A 26,683-nucleotide genomic window follows, 5' to 3' on the forward strand; every position below is an offset into this window, starting at 1 on the left:
GAGGAGATCCTATTTTATCAAAACCCTCTCTAGCAAACAAACTAGGGAAATTAGCGTGGTAAAACTGTATACAGTGTATGCTGCCATAAAAGATTTAACACTTTTAAAAATAAATTAAAGGACGTATGAGCAGCGATGCCCTTTCTCGTGTTGAAAATATTACTTCTTCTGTCACCATTTCGGTGTTCGAAACTGAATAATTTGTGATTGTGATGTCTTTTCTTGCTCCATCAATTTGGTGTTCAAAAATGAAATAAAGTTTAACATTTCTGTGTTCCATGTGATGTTGATATTGCTTTAAAAAAAAAACGCGGCACGGCAACTCCACTACCAAAAACGTCAGTGTAAAATTTTGTCAAAATAAGGCTGTATTTTGACTGCATCAAAACAAAGTTTGGTTGCTAGAGATTGATTTAACCTGTTACAGACTGTAAGCGTATGACCAGTATTATTAAAGGGTCTATTACTTCCATCGATCAAAGAAATCGGTTGATTCCAAATCTGGTACTTCAATTTTTTTAACATGCATTTTACTATAAAAGAACCATATTACACAGAGCTTGTCATTCTTCTTGTCGTCGTTATCGATAACAGATGGCTATGTGACAATTTTTTATTGTTCATCGTGGAAGCTATAAAAACAATTTGGAAGCTATTTATTGTTAAAAGAATTTCTGTCTGAATAATTGATGACCCACAGCTACAGTAATTCTGTACCGATTTTCAAAAACTTTCTTGTAATCTGCGAAGAATGTCACGTTCTCGCGTCATCAATTTCGGCTTATGAATTTTAAGTCATCAGCAGTCACAATGCATCTTCTGTTTTACGATATAGGTAGAAATGTCAATTATTTGAAAATTTTTGCCATATTCCCGTGGTACTATCTCCCAATCTATACCTTCCATTGTCGTTTTTCACACTCGTTTTTAACCAGTGTGTCTGCGCTTATGCATTTGATGGCCTTAATTTCGAGAGTGGAGTTTTGATGTTAAAATCAGAGATTGTTTCAACGTCTTTTGACCAGACCCACCCATGTCGTGGGACCTAGTTTCCTTGTTACTCTTTTGGTAATTTTTATTTTGGAATGTTCCCGCCAAAGGTTTTTTGTTTAAACGTTAAGTTGGACTTAATTTTAATTTTACTAGACACTTTAGTACGACATTATTCTCAAAAGTAGCAGAAGGCTTGAACGACTGCATTTCGTTTCCATTAATTAATTTTAATTAATTTTGTTGTCTTGCTGCCAGAAGTCGAGTCCTGTCTCGCTCAAAACCGGTTTTCCGCATTTTTTCCGTTTGCAATCCAAACGTGGTCGGTAAAATTAGTTTTACAATCGGAGAGTTTGAGACCCAAAACTACTTAATAGGTTTGAAGTTTATGGCTGTATCCGGCCGTGTTCTGCTAATCATTCTTTCAGTGTCCAACCATTTACTACACATCTAAAGAATCGTAACAGTAGAACGTTTCTAACGTAAATGTGAATGCAAGACCTTTATAAATAATACTATGTACGTTTTTGAGCCGTGATAAAGGTCTGTTTACTATCACGTACTAAATGCCAACACTATTACACTCGCTTCGCTATTATTTTTTTATCGCCAGCCCTTTAACATTTTAGGTTTTCATAAATAAATAAGGAAATAAAAGAAATCCTCTCTCATACTCGCAGTATAACTTATTCTCGTTCGTTTAAAACAAATTTTATTAGGAAATAAATCACTTTAAACTGGGCATTAAATTCTAGTTGCCAGTAGTGCACACAGTCTATACGTAATTCTATGTGCTGTGAATCTAAATCCGAAATAAAATGAATAAAAAATGTTCTTTTTAAACCAGAGCCATAATGGTAAAGTCCATATTGTTGGGTACTGTAATGTTCCGGCGAAAAAGCATTTCCATATACAATGTGTGTACGTTGTTGCATGTTCGAGCAACATAAATTTGATGACTGTTCCGTTTGGTAGGGCTTTTAATTGACCTTTTTCTTGTGATATTTAACAATTTGCGGTAATATAAATTGGATTTCGTACTTTAACGATGTCGAATATGGAGGTGGATGTACTTCGGATGTATTATTTATAGAGTGAAATGCCTGGACTGTTGATTTGGTTTTTTTGTTTTCGGCTGGTTCTTTACGTTTAGCTGTTACAACATTATTTTGATGAGAGAGTTTCGCTTTTTTTTCCAGCATGTCCCACTGATTGTAATGTTGTAACCCTACTCAGTTTATGTAATTAAATTGAATTATTTAATTCAAGGGCAAATATTTGCGGACAAACGTGTATAAATACGGTGTACAACAAAGCATTATGAGCATGCAATGTTTGCTGAAAGTGTGCTATTTCCATCACCTTGAAATTATTATTTAAAGAAAAAAGTGCGGAACAATGTGTCATACCCTATTCACTTTAATGACATTATCCGTTCTGGTGGTAATGTCGTGGGGTGTCTTTTTATAGACATTCCTTTAAAATATATTTCAATTGCACACGAATATTGGATGCTATTAGAGCAGTAAATTTCGCCAAATTACACTGCGAATGAAGACAACGTATTTGTGTTAGGTCTTAGTTAGAATGGGTTGTGAGGGCAGAACGTAACTCACACTGATACGCTAAACATCCAAGGAAAAATACGGAAGTCTTACAACAGTACGCTCATAGCAGACGTGTGAGAGAAGGTTTGTCCTTAGATTATATGGATGGGACTATAAGGTAACGAAATCCAAATACATATCTGGTGAGCCTTCCGGTCGCCCGAAAGAACTCGTCGAGGATGACAGATCCCGAAGTGAGACTTCAGAAGGTTGTACATAGTCACGCCTAAAGCAATTTGAGACATTCACATATGCTGTTGCGAAAGTGTCGATTCAACCCACAATATCCGGTTATCGCACCTTCTACTCTTGTGATGTGATTCCGATTCATGTTGAGCAAATCCTTGACCTATTTCGCATTTAGCCTCGTGAAAAAGTGCTTTGTTTGACCTGCTTCGTATGCTTCCCAGCTTTCCGAATGCTTTTCCAAAACCAATTCGATTAAAGCTTTCGGGCAGAGCGGGTACAGGTATATACGGTTCTAGACCGTCAACAACGGCTGAAGAGCCTTCTTTCACTTCTTTCCACAGCAGAGTGTCCGAAAACCTAGGCTAAGCATATACAATTGGTTTGGCCCATGAGGTTCAAGTTATCCTTACACTCTTTAACTAGTTTGGAGGTCGTGACTGGCGACATTCATATTCATAGCATATCAGTACATATTCCCTTCGCTTTCCAATAGGTAAAGCTTCTTAAATCCGTCTAAGCACTACGTGTTACAGCTCTCACTGCAGACATATCGTAGTCGTCAGTTCAGACTTGTCATTACATATTCCCTTCGCTTTCCAATAGGAAAAGCTTCTTAAATCCGTCTAAGCACTACGTGTTACAGCTCTCACTGCAGACATATCGTGGTCGTCAGTCCAGACTTGTATAAAGTTTCTGACATAACAAATTGACACAGGATCCTTAGCTATTGCGTGACTGGATCACATCCAATCGTCAGATCAACAGTAGTAAACGTTTCGGATTCTCTAAACAGAAGATGTGCAGAGAAAGGGAGAGAGAGATTATAAATAAGATGAAGACTGAAGATCAACATCATTAATATTCACAATGAGTGCAAATCTATTATTTTGTCTAATGACCTTGAACCGCAATTAACTATTCATTGACTGAATCGTCCAACGAATATTCCACCCAAAAATTGATTTATTGACTGGGAAAGCATAATTGTTATTGGCAGTGTCCATGCGTGTTTGTTTACTCCAGCAACCCAAAGGGATTAATTTTGTGCACATAATGAACAATGTGTTAAATTGCCAGCATTACGGAGACACTCACGTTAGGTGTGTCCATTTTCAATTAAATTCCTGACAACCAATTTGATTAATTGTGCAGTAAAATGATTGCGGTGCATGAAGGGGAGCATTCGATGTTTGTTGTTGTTTTAGGTAGATTTTAATTGGCTTTTACTCAACGACTAATTGGACAGTTCTTTAACATAGAACCGATAAACGTTTCGAACAGTCAGCGTTCCAATTTTATGAATCAAAGTTGTGAGCCAATTTTCTTTGTGTCGCACTTTTGTGTGAGTGAACCGATTATTTAACGTGTAAATGAACCATATAAAGCACTTAATATTGTGTTATACGAGCGAACGTGATGTGCATTTGACTGAACATGAACGAACTGAAGTGTGGCTAATGAATCAATGATGTTCCCTTTTTTTCGCACTCTCTTCTTAAAGTCATCCACTACGATTGATGGAAGGGTGAAGGTTATTAGCCATTTGATTGTGGCCAGACATCATCCTTTTCGGTGGCTAATTATGTCCCGTCTAAAGTTTCTGCTTCCAACGAAATAGGTCAAATAAACACACCAGGCCGTGGGGTGCGATTTAATAGATTGTTTAATGTTCTTTCGCTAGTTTTTGTTTTATTATTAACATCCAAAGTTTATCGACGAACGGACAGAAGAAAAAAAAACGAAATCATAAAGAACAAAGATGCTGGTAAGCTGTACAACCACAGGCGGTTAAAAGTTTATTTTATTTTTTTACAAAATCCAATTTATTTTTTCGTCCTCATTTCCTAGGAGACCGAGGACACAGTGTGAATAAAATAATGTTACGAGGAGAGACGTTTTTTATTTCGCAAATCATAATAATTGATGTCGCAGTCGTATACTGTAAATATACAAGAAGTCTGCGACACTTACATATAACATCTCTGACCCATGGAATCTTACAGTGTTGTGGGTTTTATCTAAGGAATCATTCATAAATTACTCAACGCCCTTTCAGTGCTGTCATCAAAATTGAATTGTAAGCAACTCGAGACATACGCGCAATGAGAAGTTAAAACTTTGTTCTATTTCCCCATCCCAACAAAAATCTCTTCTTCGCATGTGGCAGATAAATTTTCTTGCTGGTCTGTTCCCGAACATTTGCCACTTTGCGACGCAGATTTTTTTGGTTAAATTTTGGTTGTTTCCAGTCAAATTTTTTTTGGTAAAAATTATTTGGCAGATGATGAGAAAAACTAAGCCAGCTTGTTTGAACTAAAATTGGGTGTAAAATTTAATTTTTGCGTAACGAAGCTGAAAGCGATATCTAGCGATATCATTCATTTTAGAAATTGTACTTCAAAGACTGCGTCACACTTTTCTCGAAGAGATTTTTGTTGGGATATCAGTCGTTTTAGAAGTTTGCAGAACACTGCTTTTTATAACAGTTTATAACAGAAATTCGGAAATTTGACGAAAATCAAAAATTTGACGAAAATCAAAAATTTGACGAAAATCAAAAATCTGACGAAAATCGAAAATTTGACGAAATTTGAAAATTTGACGAAATTCGAAAATTGGACGAAATTTGACGAAATTTGAAAATTTGACGAAATTCGAAAATTGGACGAAATTTGAAAATTTGACGAAATTCGAAAATTGGACGAAATTTGACGAAATTCGAAAATTTGACGAAAATCGAAAATTTGACGAAATTCGAAAATTGTACGAAATTTGACGAAATTCGAAAATTGGACGAAATTTGACGAAATTCGAAAATTTGACGAAATTCGAAAATTTGACGAAAATCGAAAATTTGACGAAATTCGAAAATTTGACGAAATTCGAAAATTTGACGAAATTCGAAAATTTGACGAAAATCGAAAATTTGACGAAAATCGAAAATTTGACGAAGAAAGTAATTCTCTATCTGCCACCATTCAAGAAATATCTCTAAAACCCCAATTGACCCACCCATTTCCAACTTTCGACATTTTTCACAAATGCCCTTCTTTTCTACTCGTAAAACTCGGAGACTTTGCCGAAGAAAGTAATTCTCTATCTCTCATAACCCAAAAAAATATTAGTCCTTTCATCCTACGCTCGAGTAGCTCAAAATTTGGTCACTCTAATCACTCTAGCTCAAACGAATCTGCCCCGATTTTTTTGTTCGAATCGTGTTACGAATACCTTTCATTTGATGGGTCGCACGCCTCTGTAGGTTTCAATACAGCTAAGCTACAGCCGAAATTGCGTTCCCGACCCTCGAAAACCACACTCAGAAACCACTTCGAGGCCAATAAAACAAAATTCTTGTTTTTCCTGGGGTAATGGCGTATCACATTTTCATTTCTATGCCCACCCTGAGACTCCTGCAAAATTTCATGGAGGTTGGCTGACTAGTTTCCGAGATCGACCGTCGATAGATAGACAGATAGATAGACAGATAGATAGAAACATACAGAGTATGTTGAAAGATTTTGATTGTTTGGAAAACGTTATTTTGGAGCATTTTCTATCAAAATGACCAACTTCAAAACGATGTATCTCCGGCAATTTTAAAGTTACATAGTCGAGTGATAGCTCGTTTTGCTCGTATTTGAAGCGCGAATAAGATAAAATAGGATTTGTGGTGATACAGGCCAAAGGAAAGAAACTTAAATTCTCGCCTATATATAGTTGCCGCGTCTCAAAAAATTTTCTTCGTTCTTTTTTTGGAAGTTAGACTGCGTCAAGTCCTCCGCTATCGCTCCGGACATGATTAAGGGGGTATTTTGAGGGGCTATAACATAGCTTTAACTTTGCAGAGCGCGAATTTGTCGATTTATTTAAGATCTCATTTTGATGACAGCACTGAAAAAGCGTTACGTAATTTATGGACGCTCCCTAAACTGTTCTCTGTTTTAGAAACAAAAGTCGAATGAAAATCGATTCAAATTTCATTGAGTTTTCCAACTGCCAGCATTTCATAGTGGTAAAAAGGGAAGTACATCAATGCTTGCAACAATTTGATTACGGTTATAGCGGTCTTGTTGCAACTTTCGGTCGTAAAGTAAAATTGCTTTGATTTTGAAAGTGTTCACGGTAAATTTATTAACACTTTGCATGTCGTATCTGAGATTGAGGTGTTATTTATGGGCACCTTTTGCCGAGATGTTATTTAATTTTCATGAATTTTACAAGGGACGATGGATAGTGTGCACCGTTCCGGTGTATGGAAAGGTTGATCTTGCTAATTAAATACGTCCTGTTAACTTTTCCGTTACGTATTGTATATATACGAACGTACGTCACAGAAAAACCAAAACAATTGAATTAGCTCGTCGATGCTGTGTCTGTGTACCGTGAAAAGTTTTATGTAAACTCAAACACGATGGAACCATATTTAATTATATGTGGAACAATGAACTTTTTACGTTTCAATTAGTTTAATTGAACTCGGGTTGAAACTATGGATACTGCACGGAGTCAGAATTGTAGTTTAATTTCCATTCTCTATGCACAAAAACGTTTGATGTTTTTCAATTTGAATCAATGCGAGAATTGGGTGGTTAATAAAAGTTATTGTCATCTGATCGGACTGAATGCGAAAATATTATTTAATTGCTTCGACCGTATGCGCATTGATTTTTAGTAATTAATTCAATTCCATTTTTGAAGCGCTACAGAGTGACAATAAATTTAGAAGATTTGCTTCACTACACGAAAGTTCGTTGGAGCACTTTTATTGCCACAATTTCATCTACGAATCGATTTTGTGTTCATTACAACGTTTCCTATTTAATAATTTACCTTACCTTACACATACTTATCTCGAAAATCCATTAATTTAACGCAAAAACTTTTGCAATTTTCCTTTTCCCTCAAATTTCGATATTTATTTTTATGTGAAAACGAAACATCTTTTTGGGGAAGAGCAGATATTTTCATCTCTTCATGGTTTGACTTTGATAATGTCAGCCCATTGTTGAAGTTACCAAATTTTTAGACCCGTACGAAGTACTGGGGTCTTATAGGTTTACGCATACGTTTGTAACACGTCGAATTGGACTCCCTGAGTAAGTGGGAACCTATTGTAGTTGTCCATGGATGCCAAATCAGATGAAAAAACGAGCCGTCAGAACAGTCGGAGCGTTTGCTGCGACTGAGCCCCGTAGGAACCCGTACATCTATTGCGCACGTGACCCTAGTGCGTCTGTCACCCTAGTTGAAGTCAAATTATTATGAAATGTGTACATCTTACAAATTGCGCATAGCGCAATTACGAAGCCCCGTACGACGTTCCTTTCAAATGTAACACAAATTTCAAGTTGACCTAAAATTTTAATTTATTGAGAGGCCTAAGGCCTAGTTACGGCCTTAGTCCAACGACCCAAATTTAATTTTTTTTCAACATCATTATATTCGGCCTTCGATTACCTTCCAAATGAAACAAAAATTAGGAAAATCGGATGAAATTTACTCGAGATATATGCAAAATACACTTAGGGCCGTGTAGCGGGCTTAGTCCAAGGACCCAAATTTAATTTTTTTTTCAACAACATTCTATTCGATGTTCAATTACCTTTTAAATGAAACAAAAATTAGGAAAAACGGATGAAATTTACTCGAGTTATATGCAAAATACACTTAGGGCCGAGTAGCCTTTCACTTCTAGGGCCCTAACTCACGGTCCATTCACCCGATTTTAATAAACTTTTTTTTCCTGGATCGGTATCGACATTACCTATCTTTTGCCGTTTCATTTACATTTCCATCGTTTTTTTGCCGTAAATATCCCCAAAAGACCTTAAAGCACTTAGGCGGCCCTAACTCACGAAGGGCCGACCTAAATATGCCCATCTTCGAACTTAGCCTCACTATTTTGACTATCTTTCAGTGATTTTTTTTTTTTTTTTGAAATCGGATTTGATTTACTCAAGATATCGACGTGACGGACAGACGGACAGACAAAATTTTTATTGCGGATTCGTCATCTATGAACATAGGCAAACACTTTGCCCTTACCGTCTGCTTCGAATTCCATCAATTACACACGGCATCGTAATCCTATAAGCCCCTTTGTACTTCGTACGGGGCTAAAAATGTCCGTCTGTCTGCACGATAACTTGAGTAAAACACATGCGATTTTTAAATTTTTTTTTCCCCGTTTCTTAGTATCAAAAGAGAGGCTAAGTTCGAAGATGAGTGATTTTGGGTCGACCTCTCCCGAGCTGGGGCCCGATAAGTGATTTACGAAGATTTTTCGAAGATAACTCCGGACATTTAAACGCTATACTCGTAAATGATACATCAAATGAAAGGTTTTTACAATACCGATCGACAAAAAAAAAACGTTTATAGAAATCGGATGACCGACTCGTGAGTTAGACCCCTTGGTGTGAACCAGACACAGGGCGGCAAGCAGTTTTTGCTTGTAGGTCGGCCACATTTGAACATATTTCGTCTGTTTTAGCTTTATTAGATAGGTATTGACCGTACCAATCAGGGAAATTATTTATGAAATTATAAACACCGGAGCGTGAGATAGGTCTCTTGGAGTGAGCTCTTCTTATCTGGCTACTCGGCCGTACAGTGAACGTGGAGTATTTTGTCAATATCTCGAGTAAATTTTGACCGAATTTCATGAATTTTTTTTTGTTTGAAAGGTATTAACGAATGTAAAGCGTCGGTAAAATTTCCGGTCTCCTAACAAAATGGCTGCCGGTGGCCATATTGGATTTCAATAAAAGTGATATAAACTGGGAAAAATGATGCTTAGAGAGTTTCTGTTAACATGGAAATAATTTGTTATGTGTGTGGGGTGTTTCAGGCATTCCATATATGGACATCTATATATATCTATATTCACCTATATTGAGCTATATACAGGCAGGCAGAGTTATATAATAGCCTATTCATCTATGAAATGTTTATTTATAGGTAAATATAGCGATATATAGCTGTTTAAATAGGAATTTATGAAGGATGACTTCGTACGAGGCTGTCTATATTGCCTCCGGCAATTTATTTGTGTATGATATGATAACTGATAACAAGGAAAAGAGTAGATAATGCAAGTGATTTTAAAGGGAGAATAGTTTTTCAGCAGAGAATGAAGCAAAAGAAATGAAGAGTTTCACAGAAAAGGCCTTTGATACGAATAGGTGTTTCGTAAGGGTCGGCGTTAGCTATGTTTGTTTTTTTTACTTGTATGGACTTCGTTAGAAAATAATTTAAGCTGAGATGTAACCTTCGAGAATCTATCGACCGCTGTGACATAGTTCATTTTGTTATGGATTATTGTTCGGTAAAGGAACGCGGCAACCTTCCAATTCTTAAGATTATCTTTGTCAAGCAACACCCGCTCTACTGTTAACAGCGACTTAATCAAAATATTGCTGAAATTTCAGGCTTAAATTATTTTGCACCAAAAACAAGGCGATATGTAGCAGTTAGCGGTTGGTCGACCTCTTTGAACCGAAACTTGAAACCTCGTCTCTACGAATTGGGTACGCTTTGACTTAATCGATTTTATCTGAAGAATATGTATGTGTTTGTCCAGATTTTACATGCGGCATATGCTGTCATATCCTGTGACTGCTTTCTGATTCAACAAATTAAATGTTTTGTTACCGTGTCACCATTGCAATCATTAAATGTGATACTTCATTTGTTTAAAGTTGCTTATGACTGTTGCTTAGAACAAAGTCTTGTACTTCATTAGTTGAGACATTGTTTTGCTGTATAGCAAAACTCTAGTCAGAGCTCATTGATTACATATTTCTTGTTGTCGATAACAGATGACTATGAGATCCCGGAACCCCATGGAATCGTGGCGTCACCTGAATCAGACAAAGGTAAAATGAAACCACTTTTCTTCAAAGACCATTTTATTCACATCAAAATACCAAGCAAACAATTTTACATTTTCCAAGAAATACTTTTTACGTGTCTGTCCTGGAGACCGACTCTTTCGAGTCCCCAACTTGGACTGAAAACTTTGGATCGATTGTGATGGGAAATGAAGCCATTTCTGACATACAAGCAACGTAGTTTTCCGGAGCGAAAATTATCTTCAAATCTTTGAAATTAGTTTACCTAAGGCGAAAACGAAATTTACATCATTACGTTCATCTATTCCACGAAATCTCCGGCCCATCACAATACGTTTCCTTTAAAACATCTTATCGATTTGCCAAACACAAGTTCCGTATTGCAATGTAGTCTCACATTGTATTTACGTGTAGTGTCGCTTTATGAATCCGTATCGTATAGACCCGACCATGTCCATTAACAGTAAAACAACAAAACTGGAGACATTTCATTTCCGAAATGAAAGTACATTTTCATATCCATCACTTAATGTAGTATAGTGGAGCCGATCGATATTACTTCCTTCCTGAATTGTACTAACCCAACAAATGTTCCTTTATTTTTCAGATGACGTTGAAAGTCTGAAATCACCACAACGGGGAATAATTCAATCGATATTCTGTTGTTGGCGACGGAATCGAACAAAAACAACACAAAATGGTTTGCCAGTATTTAACAGTGGCCAATCGGTGTCAACATTGCAGGGTCGACACCGACACCTGTTACCGCAGATACGACATCAAGATATGCATAAGAAGTGTATGGTAATAGATTTGGACGAAACATTAGTGCATAGTAGTTTTAAGGTGAGCATATTTCCGCGACTATTTCGTCCATTTGGACGGGTGTTTCATTGATTTCCATTTTTTTTTTCTGATCCACCTTCATCTTTCCTCTCCGTTAACGTTTGAACGAGGTGAGCGACGGAAATTTGATGAGTTTCGCAAATTTTTGTTGATATAAGAAAAAGAAAAAGGAATTTTCAATTGGCAGAATATTGTTTCTTGCTTCGTCAAATTGAAATTTCTTGTTTTATTCAAAATAGCGTTTTTCTTCATTTTCACACTTATTTTCCCATCCGCCAACCAAGTCAAATATTTTAATGACATTCTCCTCCCTCTCTCTCTCGTCTCTCTCTCTCTGTTTGTAGAATGGTTTCATCATTAAATACTTGAATTGCCCCCTTTATATCCTCGCACATATAAAATTTAACTACACGAACGGCTTCCACTCGATTGAAGTAACACACTTTCTACCTGGAGCATTATCAAAAACGAATGAAACGTTTCAAAGAAATTATTTTGCTTGGCAGAGTCAAACCACCTATAGGCCAATGAAGAATGTAGCTAGAAGAATGTGCCAGGCGGAAAACGATATGACGCACTCATGACTAGCGAAGCATGTAATTTATTTATCCCTTTCCGTTCATCTTCGGCTTGAAAGATATTTTTAAGTTATACACTGAAATTGTTACTGCTCCGGATAGAGCTGGTAAATTTATCGAAATTGATGCGTGCTCCGTGACATATCCTTTCTATATTCAAATTGTACTCTCATTTTATTGTGACGTACCTTAGTTCATAGTCCGACCTATTTAATTTTCAGATTTAAAAGATGTATTACAGAGGACGTCGGTGATACTTAGGCAGGCATGCATCTGTTGCAGCTGGTCCACTCACATAAATAAAACTGCAAAGTACGTCTGTATAATGTTCCAGACGTGTGCGTGTAATTATTTCTCAGTAAAAGGAGTAATCACTTTTGTTGTTGTGAGTGGATCAGCTGAAAAACAGCCAAAACAAATTTCTGTTTAAATTTCACTGACGTCCGCAGTATCAGGTCTTGTAGTGGTAAATGGTTATTCAAAGCTTAATTATTGCTCTTTTAAGAGTGATATCGCCAAATCTTCAGGTGATTTTTTTTAACTTTGGAAACAAGCGGTCTCCGATTTTAATGAGTGATGGCTCGTTGGATTCGTCTTTCAATTCTAGGAAACACGTGTCTTTCACTTTTTCTTTAAAAAAATTGTTTTCTTTGAAAAGCGCTCAAAAGTGAAGACATGTCAGAGGGTACCGAAAACAGTTTTGCGGCAATAATTCAAGAAAAAATTATTTTAAATTGTTGTAATGTTGTACGATTGTCGGCCTTGAAAAGACCTACAGGTGGAGTATACGCACCGCTTGGTGCTAGTTGATCCACTAGAGTTATGACCACAAATATAGTGAATGTTCGGAGAGTCCGCCTTTTCTGCAGCTTCGTTGTTTCACGGAGCTGAGTATGGGGTGTTGTAGCTGGCCTCATCCACTATCGCTGCACATATAAATGAGCCCAGTACTTTTGGGCTGCAAGCCTACAGAAGTCTTGAAAAAAAAGTTGGTGCCAAAATGTAGATTTTTTCCTTCTGTCTGAGGGCCCAACTGCCAGAACAGCGTCTGGAACGGTTCTACGTGAGTAATTTTGTATCGTCTACTATTCCCTTACCGTATACGCTTCACTTTGACTCGAATATAGGTCGTTACAACATATCCAGTGTTAGTAATTCTTGTGAAAAATCATTAAATTTTTCTCGGAAGATTTTAGTCAAATAAAGTGTTAGCGTATAGCAAATGACCTCAGGAGTCCGGAACAGTAATTAGTTTTTCAATTGGACCAATATTTGCTACGCGACAGGAGTTTGGAAAAACGATACGATCAAGTGGGAGCAAACGGTTTTCCAAACTCCTGTCACGTAGCAAATATTGGTCCAATTGAAAAACTAATTACTGTTCCGGAGTCCTGAGGTCATTTGCTATACGCTAACACTTAATTTGACTAAAATCCTCGGAGAAAACTTTAATGATTTTTCTCTTGATATTACTAATAGTGGATCTGATATATTCGCGACATAGCGAAGCGTTTTTCTATTGATAAGGTGAAAGAATAGTAGACAATAAAAAATGATTGCCGTAGTACCGTTCCAGACGCTGTTCTGGCAGTTGGGCCCTCAGACAGAAGGAAAAAATCTGCATTTTGGCACCAACTTTTTTTTTCAAGACTTCTGTAGGCTTGCAGCCCAAAAGTACTGGGTTCATTTATATGTGCAACGATAGTAAGTGAGGCCAGCTACAACACCCCATACTCAGTTCCGTGGTACATCGAAGCTGCAGAGAAGGCGGACTCTCCAAACATTCACTATATTTCTAGTCATAACTCTAGTGGATCAACTAGCACCAAGCGGTGCGTATACTCTACCTGTAGGTTTTTTCAAGGCCGACAATCGTACAACATTATAACCATTTAAAATAATTTTTCTTGAGTTATTGCCGAAAAACTGTTTTCGGTACCCTCTGGCATGTCTTCACTTTTGAGCGCTTTTCACAGAAAACAAATTTTTTTAAGAAAAAGTGAAAGACACGTGTTTCCTAGAATTGAAAGACGAATCCAACGAGCTATCACTCATTAAAATGGGGGACCGCGTGTTTCCCAATCACCTGAAGATTTGGCGATATCACTCTTAAGCATAAAATAAGCGTAAGCCCAATCAATTCGATTTCGTGGACAATAATATTTTTATGAATAACTGCACTTCAACAGTGCCACCTAGAACAAAATGCATGATGACGGTGATGATGCACTTCTGAGATTTATGGAATATTTTTGATTGGAGTCTCTAATTTAGATAACGCTTATCCATCCCTTATTATTGCCTACGTTGTCGACTAGCAGATGACTCCAAAAGTCTAAATTTTGTGCAAAAGATTTCCCTAATTCTACAGAACTCATTGCTGGCTTAACGTGTCTTGCTTTGCTGAGTAGATGCGATATCAATATGTGAAACTATTGAAAAAGAAGAAGAAGAAGAAGGAGGAGTAGGGGATAATGCTCGAGCAAGTAATTCAGTTACGCCAGAAAGTGCTAAGGGGGTCGAGGAATACCTCCAAATAAATTTAAAAAAATCAGAATTCAAATTTTTGATTTTTAGAAATTTATTTGGAGGTATTCCCGACTCCCTTAGCACTTTCCGGTGTGCCTAAGTTGACAAGTCATAATAACCGGCAAAATGTTAAGTCTTTCTACATCTTTCCCACAAAAATCAGACTTGAGTGAAACATCAATTTATCAAAATCCATAGAAATGCAGCAACCACATTATTTGGATGCACTTTAGGGATCGAACACAAATTGTTATCCAAAAGCAGTAGAAGTATTCAACTTAGAAATTAATGGAAACCGTATAAAGTGATGTCTGTCAACTCGGAACAGAAATCCTTGCAAAGAAACTTGAATGAATGAATAATGAGCAGAATAGAAATTTCGTACGTAAATCATTTTCGAAAATGCAATTTGTCATTGCCAATTAAAGTTTTGCAAGCAAGCTTGACGACAGTGTAGTCTAAACATTATTGTGCACCATGTGCCTAGACTAGACAGCTTTCACAGCACTAACATTATAGTAAATAGTTTTTCGGTGTCTGGCTACTTTATGTCGTTTATACCAAATTACTAACTTTACCGCCGAACCTTGATGTTTGTGTGCAAAGTTATAATGATAAAGTGGTGTACCCGTCATAATATAAAGTTTGCCAGTGAGTTAAAATTAAAAATTTACCACTGAAAACATATCGAATGAATACGGCAAAGTTTCATGTATATGTGAGTGTTGGGTATGAAATTTTTGTTTTGTGAAAAGAAGTACATTTTGTCTGATAAGATTATTTTGTTATCAGCTACAAATATTTAAAAAAAAAAAAACATTTATGAATGTAACGTTTGGCGTTCGGTTAAACTTTTTAATATTTGTTTTGTATTTTCGTCTTTATTGATAACGCGGGCATCATAACACTATACAAAAAAGAACCTCTACAACACAGCCTAGCATTCAATTCAATTAAGTTCAAATTTTTAATTTCATTTGACCCTCACAACGAGTATTTATAAAGTAATGATATCATTGGCAATGGAATTACTTTGAACAGAACGAAAATTTCGAATTTTCCTCGACACTTCTTTAAAAAAATTGCAACAGATCATTATTTACACAATTATACCATTCAAGTCTGATTATACCATTACTCTCTGATTATACCATTGCTATCTGATTATGTCATTCCTCTATGATTATACCATTTAAAACTAATTATATCATCATACCATTAATTTACCATTCGAGTCTCATTATACCATTCAAGTCTTATTATTTATTATACCATTCAAGTCTTATTATCCTATCATACCATTCAATCTGGTCATCCCATTCTTATACAATTCACGTCTTATTATACCATTCAAGTCTTATTATACCATTATTATTGTCATCCCTGATGAAGCTCACAGTTTGTGTGCGAAAGTTCGGAAAAAATAATAAAATAAATAAATAAACCACGTATTCCAATTATTTAAACAATAAACTTATTATACCATCATACTATTCAATCTGGTCATACCATTCTTATACCATTCGAGTCTGATTATACAATACAAGTCTTATTATACCATCATACCATTCAATCTGGTCATCCCATTCTTATATCATTCAAGTCTTATTATACCATTCAAGTCTTATTATATCATCATACCATTCAATCTGGTCATACCATTGTTATACCATTCGAGTCTTATTATACCATTCAAGTCTTATTATACCATCATACCATTCAATCTGGTCATCCCATTCTTATACCATTCAAGTCTTATTATACCATTCAAGTCTTATTATACCATTCAAGTCTTATTATACCATCATACCATTCATTCTGGTCATACCATTCTTATACCATTCAAGTCTGATTATACAATGCAAGTCTTATTATACCATCATACCATTCAATCTAGTCCCCATTCTTATACCATTCAAGTCTTATTATACCATTCAAGTCTTATTATACCATCATACCATTCAATCTGGTCATCCCATTCTTATACCATTCAAGTCTTATTATATCATCATACCATTCAATCTGGTCATACCATTATTATAACATTTGAGTCTGATTATACCATTCAAGTCTTATTATACCATCATACCATTTAAAGTCGTCATACCATTCAAGTCTTATTGTACCATCATACCATTCAATCTAGCCTCAAGTCTTAAATAACCCTCGGTTTTGCTTCCGTTTACCTATACCACGCCCCTTTTCTATTGTTTAAAGATTAAACGTAGACAAAACAGATAGCTCTTTTCGTTAGTGGAAACCAGGGCTTATTATACCATCATACCATTCCATAAGTTTTTATTTATTTATTTTATCCGATTATACCATTCGAGGTTGATTATACCATTCTAGTCTGCATTCAACTAATTTTAATTTCCAATTATTTCTTCAACAAAATTTTTTAACGAAAAACATTCTATTTCCAGCCAATTGCAAACGCTGATTTTATAGTACCCGTAGAAATTGATGGTACAGTTCATCAGGTGTACGTACTGAAGCGACCCCATGTCGACGAATTTTTGAAAAAAATGGGTGAACTGTACGAATGTGTACTGTTCACCGCTTCGTTAGCCAAATATGCAGATCCTGTAGCCGATTTGTTAGATAAGTGAGTGGATTTGAAATTGAAAATGAAAAAAAAAACAATGAAAACTTGCACAACGAACTCACTAATCAAATATTTCTTTCTTTCTTTTTGTGATATATCATTTCAGGTGGAATGTATTTAGAGCCAGACTTTTTAGAGAATCATGTGTTTATCATAGAGGGAATTACGTTAAAGATTTAAATAAACTCGGTAGAGATTTACAGAAAATAGTTATCGTTGATAATTCGCCAGCGAGCTACATATTCCATCCAGATAATGCTGTAAGTATCATTTTAATAAATTGACAATTTACATTACGTCTCTATCCATACCATCCATTCCATATGATTCTGTCGATATAAAAATGTTGTTCTCAGTCTTTTTCATGTTTGTTATTTGTTTGGCATTCTCTGTAACAATGTACAAAGCGACACAAATAACAGGAGATTAGTTTATCACTGGCCTTGATTTGTTTATTTAGGTTTTTTTTTCTTCTCTCTGTTCGTTGTTGATACTTTCCATTCATTTCGGGCTTATGTAATTGAAATTGTAAACTGTTGTCGATGATTTTTGTTGAATAACACCAAATGAAAATGATTCACACACAACATTTGCGTACGGATAATATACACATCGCAAACGTTATAATACAACGTGAATGACGAATACATTCTTCAGTTCACTTACATTTGTTTGGGCGAGCCACGCCTTACGTATTGAAGAACTGTCGCGGATAACAATTGCATTACATTTCGCAAATGAATTTATCGCTTTTTTAAAGCGTTTCAAGTTATTTGTTTGTTGAACGCAGCGTTTTTCATTTGCAGACAATTTTGGTGAATGAAACATTGGTCGAGCTATTGTTAAAATCACAGACGACAAGAAAATCGCCTGTCTGTGTAATTATCAAATCTACTACTTCATTTGATTGAATTACTTTGCAAAATCTTTCATTTCAACGGATTTACGACTTAAAAAAAACTTTACTTGCAAACAACAAGCATACCGCTGGTCCATGTAATTATCCAATCTACTACTTCATTTGATTGAATTACTTTGCAAAATCTTTCATTTCAACGAATTTACGACTTAAAAAAAACTTTGCTTGCAAACAACAAGCATATCGCTGGTCCATGTAATTATCCAATCTACTACTTCATTTGATTGAATTACTTTGCAAAATCTTTCATTTCAACGGATTTACGACTTAAAAAAAAACTTTGCTTGCAAACAACAAGCATATCGCCGGTCCATGTAATTATCCAATCTACTACTTCATTTGATTGAATTACTTTGCAAAATCTTTCATTTCAACGGATTTACGACTTAAAAAAAAACTTTGCTTGCAAACAACAAGCATATCGCCGGTCCATGTAATTATCCAATCTACTACTTCATTTGATTGAATTACTTTGCAAAATCTTTCATTTCAACGGATTTACGACTTAAAAAAAAACTTTGCTTGCAAACAACAAGCATATCGCCGGTCCATGTAATTATCCAATCTACTACTTCATTTGATTGAATTACTTTGCAAAATCTTTCATTTCAACGGATTTACGACTTAAAAAAAAACTTTGCTTACAAACAACAAGCATATCGCCGGTCCATGTAATTATCCAATCTACTACTTCATTTGATTGAATTACTTTGCAAAATCTTTCATTTCAACGGATTTACGACTTAAAAAAAAACTTTGCTTACAAACAACAAGCATATCGCCGGTCCATGTAATTATCCAATCTACTACTTCATTTGATTGAATTACTTTGCAAAATCTTTCATTTCAACGGATTTACGACTTAAAAAAAAACTTTGCTTACAAACAACAAGCATATCGCCGGTCCATGTAATTATCCAATCTACTACTTCATTTGATTGAATTACTTTGCAAAATCTTTCATTTCAACGGATTTACGACTTAAAAAAAACTTTGCTTGCAAACAACAAGCATATCGCCGTCCCATGTGCTTATCCAATCTACTACTTCATTTGATTGAATTACTTTGCAAAATCTTTCATTTCAACGGATTTACGACTTAAAAAAAAACTTTGCTTGCAAACAACAAGCATATCGCCGGTCCATGTAATTATCCAATCTACTACTTCATTTGATTGAATTACTTTGCAAAATCTTTCATTTCAACGGATTTACGACTTAAAAAAAAACTTTGCTTGCAAACAACAAGCATACCGCTGGTCCATGTAATTATCCAATCTACTACTTCATTTGATTGAATTACTTTGCAAAATCTTTCATTTCAACGGATTTACGACTTAAAAAAACTTTGCTTGCAAACAACAAGCATATTGCCGGCCCATGTGATTATCCAATCTACTACTTCATTTGATTGAATTACTTTGCAAAATCTTTCATTTCAACGGATTTACGACTTAAAAAAAACTTTGCTTGCAAACAACAAGCATATCGCCGGTCCATGTAATTATCCAATCTACTACTTCATTTGATAGAAGTATTTTCAACAGATTGACGCAAAATCTTTCACTTCAACAGCTTTAGCAAACATTTTGCTTTATAAGACCACGTTAGCTCCAAACTTACCTGTCCACTTTTGTTGATGTTGTTGATAACAGATGTAAACCTCCCGTCCTTGCCGTCCAATGAAATTGTTGATATTTTTACTTGGATATATCGGCAGAAAAACCAAAGAAAAACAAACTTTCCATACCCGAACGGCCTTTTTAGATTTTTTTTTCAAGCTTTAATTCTTGAATGGCAATGAATTCAACCTTTTATTATCAAACCAAAAATGTTAGAACTATTTCCGAACCATCGACGCGACGCAACCGCTGCGATAAACAATCATCATAAATTCGTAACGATTTCAATCGAAAAACAATTCCCTTATTTTAATGTTGTGACAGACATGTCGATGTTAATTGGATGTAATAATTGTTTTGGTTATTACCATCAAGGTCATACGACTGCTTGGAGCTGGTTTGACGAAAACAATTTTTTTTTCTCAATTTGTATCAGTTAATTTTAATCAATATTAATTGAAGGGGCTTTTCTTTTCGATCGAACACCCAGATTAAGAATATCTGTGTTCGATGTATAAGAAGGTTGTTGTGCTCATATATAAGTTTGACTCGCCGTTATAATTGGGTAAAATTGATTAGGGAATCGGGTCGTCTTTTTCAATTAAAAAAAGGCTTTGGAAGCAACGGAGTGGGTCGATTTTGGCAACTTGAAAATTAACGCACAGTTTCTATTGCAGGTTGCCAGGACGAATTTTCCCTCAATTTTTGCCTTTTCATTTCTGAACACCTTTGAATGTCCCACATTTTTTGCTCCATTTTTTCGGTGCCTTTTGATCTAATGAAGTGTTCTCAAACTGCAATGAACCGACTATAGAACATAAATATTATCGGTGCTAGATGTCCTTCATTAAAGCTTGTTTGTGGAGCCCGAACAATTTTTGTCAAATCTCAAAATTTTGAAAAACATCGAAAACTGTGGGAAAAGACAGGAAAACATTGTCCCAAAAATATACCCTGATGTGTAGTGACAACAGAAGTGAGCTTTTCTAGTCTCGTTACAGCAGGGAAAACATGTGATTCAATGCTGTATTGCTAACAGTTAGTATATTACAATCAACGCACCGAAAAGTCTGGGAGCTGTGAGACTTTGAATTACAGTTACCTACACATCTGTGTTGATACATATCCTTAAAACCCATCGACTAGACAGGAGCAATTTGACTAGCAAAGAAGAGAAAAATATTGAAAAAAATGAACATCTACGGAGAGCGAAGCCCATGTTCTTGCAAATTTTCTTGAATTACTCGAGTGTCTCAAAAAATAATATTTCAAGAAATTCGTCAAAATTCAAAAAATTTATTGCCCGAAAATAGGCTTCGTCGGAGAGTGTGTTGAAAATTTTTAGAAAGAGGGAATGAGGGACAAAGGAGGACAGGATTGAATTTCTGCCATTCGTTAGTCCCATAAAATTTCCTTTATGTATAAAACCAATGCCATAACCGATCTACTTAAAAACGCAAAATTTTGTTTTGCTAATAAATTTGCAGGTACCCGTAAAATCCTGGTTTGACGATACCACTGACTCCGAACTGCTGGATTTGATTCCATTATTCGAAAAGTTAAGCAAAGTAGACTCAGTATATAGCGTTTTATGTAATTCAAATCAACCAATTCAACAAACCGGAAGTCCGCCCAATCTAAACGATATCGATAACACGTAACAGTGGGAATCCTACATAATTTACATTAATTAAGATTTTGAAACATACATATAAATAATTGAATTTGAATTATCAAATGGAAGAGCAAGAACGGTGAAGAAAATTGTATAAAATTAAAGAAGTTAAAAATGTTTTTTGGAGAAAATTCAAAATAAACAAAAAAAAAGTAAAATTATGAACGCATGATACAAAAAGCATATTATTTTAATAATCAAATGTAATAATGAATAGTTTGTGTACATTTTTTAAGCAAAAGAATAATATTTTACTGATTTAATCCACAGGAGTACGGATAGACTAAGGTCCTGTGTACATATCAGTCTCTCATAATCTCGCGGTGTGAAACCTATCAATACCCGATATGAAAACAAACGACACTTGTGCTAAACGAACATATCGTCACATATCGAAGAAAGCTTCAAACAGTGTAAAAATGATAAATTAAAAATTCAATTGAAAAATAAAATTTTCGTTGGAAGTGTCTGGCGTCTCTGACAAGTCGAAAATTTGACGGTTAGATACTTCAAACTCGCCACTCTTATATTTTCCAATACTTTCATTTTTACATCGATTTGAGCTTCGAAATATGACGGCAGATAATACTTGGGATGATACTCTCGTTAAGGACATGTGACCACAAAAACTAAAAGATGAAGAACCACAACGAATGTTGTTCGTAACGGGTAATGTAACAATAGGGAACGTCAGATTTTCTGAACAGAAAATCCAAATGAAAACACAAACGGAAACGCAAACGGAAAGGGCTGCTTTGACAGATTCACTGAAAAATAAATTCTGACTGCAAGGATTTTAATTAAACAAAATGTTATTGTGTAGCGCATGATCTCAGGAGTCCGGCAAACTAATTGTTTTCTCAATCGGACCAATAGATCAAGGTTCTGAAAGAAGAGGGCAAGACAGCCATAAAGGCGGGTGACACCGAAATTGATAAACGCACTCATTACATCAGATTGTGCGTGAACTAAACTTGAAGAAAATATTTTTTTGGAAAATTCAGAATTTTGTTTTCTTGTTAAGTTGCCTTTTTCATATAAACTTCGCAGCCACTGACGCAATTGGTGTGTCACCTGTTGTTTCAGTACCTTACAATAGATATGCCGAGCGATAAGCATTTGAAAGTGTGATGTTTGTATTGATGATATCAAAGTGTTATCGCCCAGAAAATATTGTCTTGATTTAGAAAGCAATTAGTTTGCCGGACTCCTGAGATCATGCGCTACACAATGGCATTTTGTTTAATTAAAATCCTTGCAGTTAGAATTTAGTTTATTTTTCAGTGAACGCATTCACTTGAAATGTGCCGAATCCTGACATTTTGCTAAACCCTAAATGTCAGCCCTTCCAAGTGAGGGCGTGAATCTGTCAAACTTGCACTTTTCGTTTACGTTTCCATTTGTGTTTTCGTTCGGATTTTCTGTTCAGAAAATCTGACGTTCTCTAATATGACCGCGAAATTATGAGGGAATGGTATTTGTGCACAGGTTCTCGGGGCTAAGAGAAATTGTTGTGGATAGGATGAAAATAAGAAAACAAAAGTGTGGAAATATAAAATTGTAAAAAACATATTTTTTTTACTAAAAAAAAGCAACAACAAAAAACTATTATTAATATTTATATATGAAAAAAACTAAATATACAAAAAGGAAAAGGAAAATGATTCAAGACGCGATGTATAAAACTAAATCCAATAATCAAAATGATGCAAATATAAAACTGAAAAGAAAAAACTTTTTTTTAGCAAAAAACCAAAACCGAAAGAAAATTATGTCATGAAAAGTATTTCCCTTCTACATGGTCAAAATGGATGATAATATAAAAATTCACGTTGTGTTCGTTCGTATAAATAAAATAATTAATAATTTAAAAATGGAAACAAAATAAAATTGTAAAAAAAAAAACTTTTAAACGAGGAAAAGAAGAAAAATGTTAAAAATATTTTTTTTTAAATTTTAATTTAATTTAAACAAATTCTTTTATCTAATTTCGTAATCAATTTCTATTATAAAAGAAAAGTTATTTTTCTCTCGTTAGTGATTGGCTTTTTATTTTTTGTTTGTTTTTCGTTTAAATGAAATGAAACATTGAATGCGGATAAAATGGAGTGAGTGATGTGTGCGAGTGTGGTTAGGTATTTTTTTTTGTCCTTTTTAATTAAAAATGTGTTTAATATATTGTATTTAAAATATTATTTTAATAAATTTTTATCCGAAAAAGAGCACAATTTTCAACGTTTTTTTGTATTTTGCTTTCTTGTTATTTTTCAGTTTCTGTTTTATATTTTTCTGTTTATTTATCATTTCGGTAAAAAGCCTAATTTAACATAGCAAAGCTCCGTCGGATGCATTTACGCATTCGTCGTTCATACCTATAAATTTTAGCCTGACTTACAGTGATCCCACGCTATTTTATTGATCTTTTGACCTCTCACGCAAATTTTTAAAAAAACCGCCGGTCCGGCCAGTCCGGCCCAAATTCGTGCTTCTCAAATAGATAATTCTCAAAGCCCATCTTTCTGCAACGGTCAAAATGCAAGATTATGACAAAGATGAAGCCATTTGAAGAGTAATGTTCCATACTTTGAAATTTGGCAAAATTTCGCTAAACTTTATAAATTTTGTAAAACTTAACGACCCCTAGTAAAATTTCGTTAAATTTTACAAAATTTCGTTAAATTTTACAAAATTTCGTTAAATTTTACAAAATTTCGTTAAATTTTACAAAATTTCGTTAAATTTTACAAAATTTCGTTAAATTTTACAAAATTTCGTTAAATTTTACAAAATTTCGTTAAATTTTACAAAATTTCGTTAAATTTTACAAAATTTCGTTAAATTTTACAAAATTTCATTAAATTTTACAAAATTTCGTTAAATTTTACAAAATTTCGTTAAATTTTACAAAAATTCATTAAATTTTACAAAATTTCGTTAAATTTTACAAAATTTCGTTAAATTTTACAAAATTTCGTTAAATTTTACAAAATTTCGTTAAATTTTACACAATTTCGTTAAATTTTACACAATTTCGTTAAATTTTACAAAATTTCGTTAAATTTTACAAAATTTCGTTAAATTTTACAAAACTTCGTTAAATTTTACAAAATTTCGTTAAATTTTACAAAATTTCGTTAAATTTTACAAAATTTCGTTAAATTTTACACAATTTCGTTAAATTTTACAAAATTTCGTTAAATTTTACACAATTTCGTAAAATTTTACAAAATTTCGTTAAATTTTACAAAATTTTGTTAAGTTTTTCTAAATTTCGTTAAATATCACAAATTTGTCAAATTATCGAAAAATTTCTCAAATTTTCGTTAAAATTCAAAAATAATAGGCCCTGGTCACCGAAGTGTTAAAACCCGAACCCTTTCTATACGTTTCGATTGTCGACTTATCCTAAGTATGTCAATGCTATCGCAAGCAATAACCACAACTTTATCTATTATGCTCGAATTTCGTATGCACGTCGTTGTGTACACACCATGGTTATGGAATGATTACGTCAGAGTGATATTACCTCGTGCTCAACATTCAAGGTCTCTCTGATAAGACATTATGTGTCGTTTAGCATTATGTGAATGGGAAATAATTTTTTGGATTTCAGTAACGTAAAAAATGGCTAATCGTATAGATTACGGAAAGTTTTGGAAAAAAAAAAGTTAAAAATTAACAGATAACATAGTCGAAGCAACAAGCAAACGATATTTTAACGAAATTCAAATCCTGCATTTTATAATGGATACAGACCACAAAGTCAGTTACTTATTCTTGGTTTTTTCTTATCTTTATTTCAATTTCAACCTTTAACAGATGGCAAGCATATTATTCGTTGTTACCGCAGCTGCTTTACTTATTTTGTTAAGAAAATTTAATTTAAAACAAATCTTTTACTTCATTAGTTTTGACATGCATTTCGCTATTTAAAATGACATTTGCTTGAGCTCATCGTTTATTGCTGTCTTCGCGTTCCACAACAGATGATATAGCCGTTATTCAATTAAAACTCATAGATCGATAGACCTGCACCCAAGCTATCTCAGACTAAAGACAAAACCGGATTTTTATTGAGAAGCACAGCTAGCTGGTTTGATTGAAATCAATAAAATAAATTTCGACGAGACCTTGATCATGCTCTCAAGTTAGATAGATAGTAATTCAACCGTTTTTTTATAGTTCCTCTGATCTTTTAAGCATATTTACTTCAGACAGTGTTTGCCTATCATTTCCATAATCTCAGTTATTAATACACACACAGACAAATTGGCTCATTGAGCTTTCATATTTCAAAGAAATGACTAAACATCAGGAGTGTCATCATTGAAAAGTTGTTGTTTTGTTCGATAAAGTGCCAACAATTTCTATCAGAAGAAAGAAATATCAACAAAACGAATTTATGATAAAGCACAAGAAACCGATTGTTTCGTTCATTTGGTTCGTTTATTCAATTGGAAAATATTCAATCATTTCCGCCGTTTAGACCGCAAACATTGATTGCCAATTATTGTTTGATTTTAATCACTCGACAGGAAAAAAAAATAAGTTCTCTTGTGGCATTATCGTGCTTATCAATCGTTGCGGTTCGTTTTCTTCGCAAACGGCTTGTCTTATACAATAACGATTTCTTTGAAGGTGGATTTGTATTTTACAAATTCAAAAATGCATTTAAAAACCTGTCTATTTAATGGGACAGTGTGACAATGACGGTCGAGCAATATGATTGGATCTCAAACGACAACAACTCAAAATCCACTTTAAAATTGAATCCCAACAAAAATCTCTTCGAGAAAAGTGTGACGCAGTCTTTGAAGTACAATTTCTAAAATGAATGATATCGCTAGAGTTGTCGCTTTCAGCTTCGTTACGCAAAAATTAAATTTTACACCCAATTTTAGTTCAAACAAGCTGGCTTAGTTTTTCTCATCATCTGCCAAATAATTTTTACAAAAAAAAATTTGACAGGAAACAACCAAAATTTTACCAAAAAAATCTGTGTCGCATGTGGCAGATAAATTTTCTTGCTGATCTGTTCCTGAACATTTGCCACTTTGCGACGCAGATTTTTTTGGTAAAATTTTGGTTGTTCCCAGTCAAATTTTTTTTGGTAAAAATTATTTGGCAGATGATGAGAAAAACTAAGCCAGCTTGTTTGAACTAAAATTGGGTGTAAAATTTAATTTTTGCGTAACGAAGCTGCAAGCGTCAACTCTAGCGATATCATTCATTTTAGAAATTGTACTTCAAAGACTGCGTCACACTTT

The 26,683-nt window shown here is 34.5% G+C and overlaps 1 protein-coding gene and 1 long non-coding RNA gene across 2 annotated transcripts in view; one reads left to right on the forward strand and one right to left on the reverse strand.

The window, feature by feature from the left end:
• LOC119082711 (phosphatase Herzog) overlaps positions 1-21,484 on the forward strand; it is a 61,290-nt gene extending 39,806 nt beyond the window's left edge. Inside the window, exons 2-5 of the mRNA XM_037192287.1 lie at positions 11,247-11,485; positions 17,019-17,200; positions 17,307-17,460; positions 21,229-21,484. Of these exons, the coding sequence (XP_037048182.1) occupies positions 11,247-11,485; positions 17,019-17,200; positions 17,307-17,460; positions 21,229-21,402 (749 nt within the window). The 3' untranslated portion in view covers positions 21,403-21,484. The remainder of the gene's footprint in view (positions 1-11,246; positions 11,486-17,018; positions 17,201-17,306; positions 17,461-21,228) is intronic.
• LOC119082713 lies at positions 910-22,287 on the reverse strand. Its single transcript, XR_005088696.1, has 3 exons — positions 22,096-22,287; positions 15,506-15,515; positions 910-920 (listed from the first exon to the last, which is right to left on the reverse strand). It is a non-coding gene; the product is annotated as an uncharacterized LOC119082713 (long non-coding RNA).
• Between the last annotated feature and the right edge of the window lie 4,396 nt (positions 22,288-26,683).

This window comes from Bradysia coprophila, unplaced genomic scaffold (genome assembly GCF_014529535.1).
Source record: "Bradysia coprophila strain Holo2 unplaced genomic scaffold, BU_Bcop_v1 contig_476, whole genome shotgun sequence".
Lineage (NCBI taxonomy): Eukaryota > Metazoa > Arthropoda > Insecta > Diptera > Sciaridae > Bradysia > Bradysia coprophila.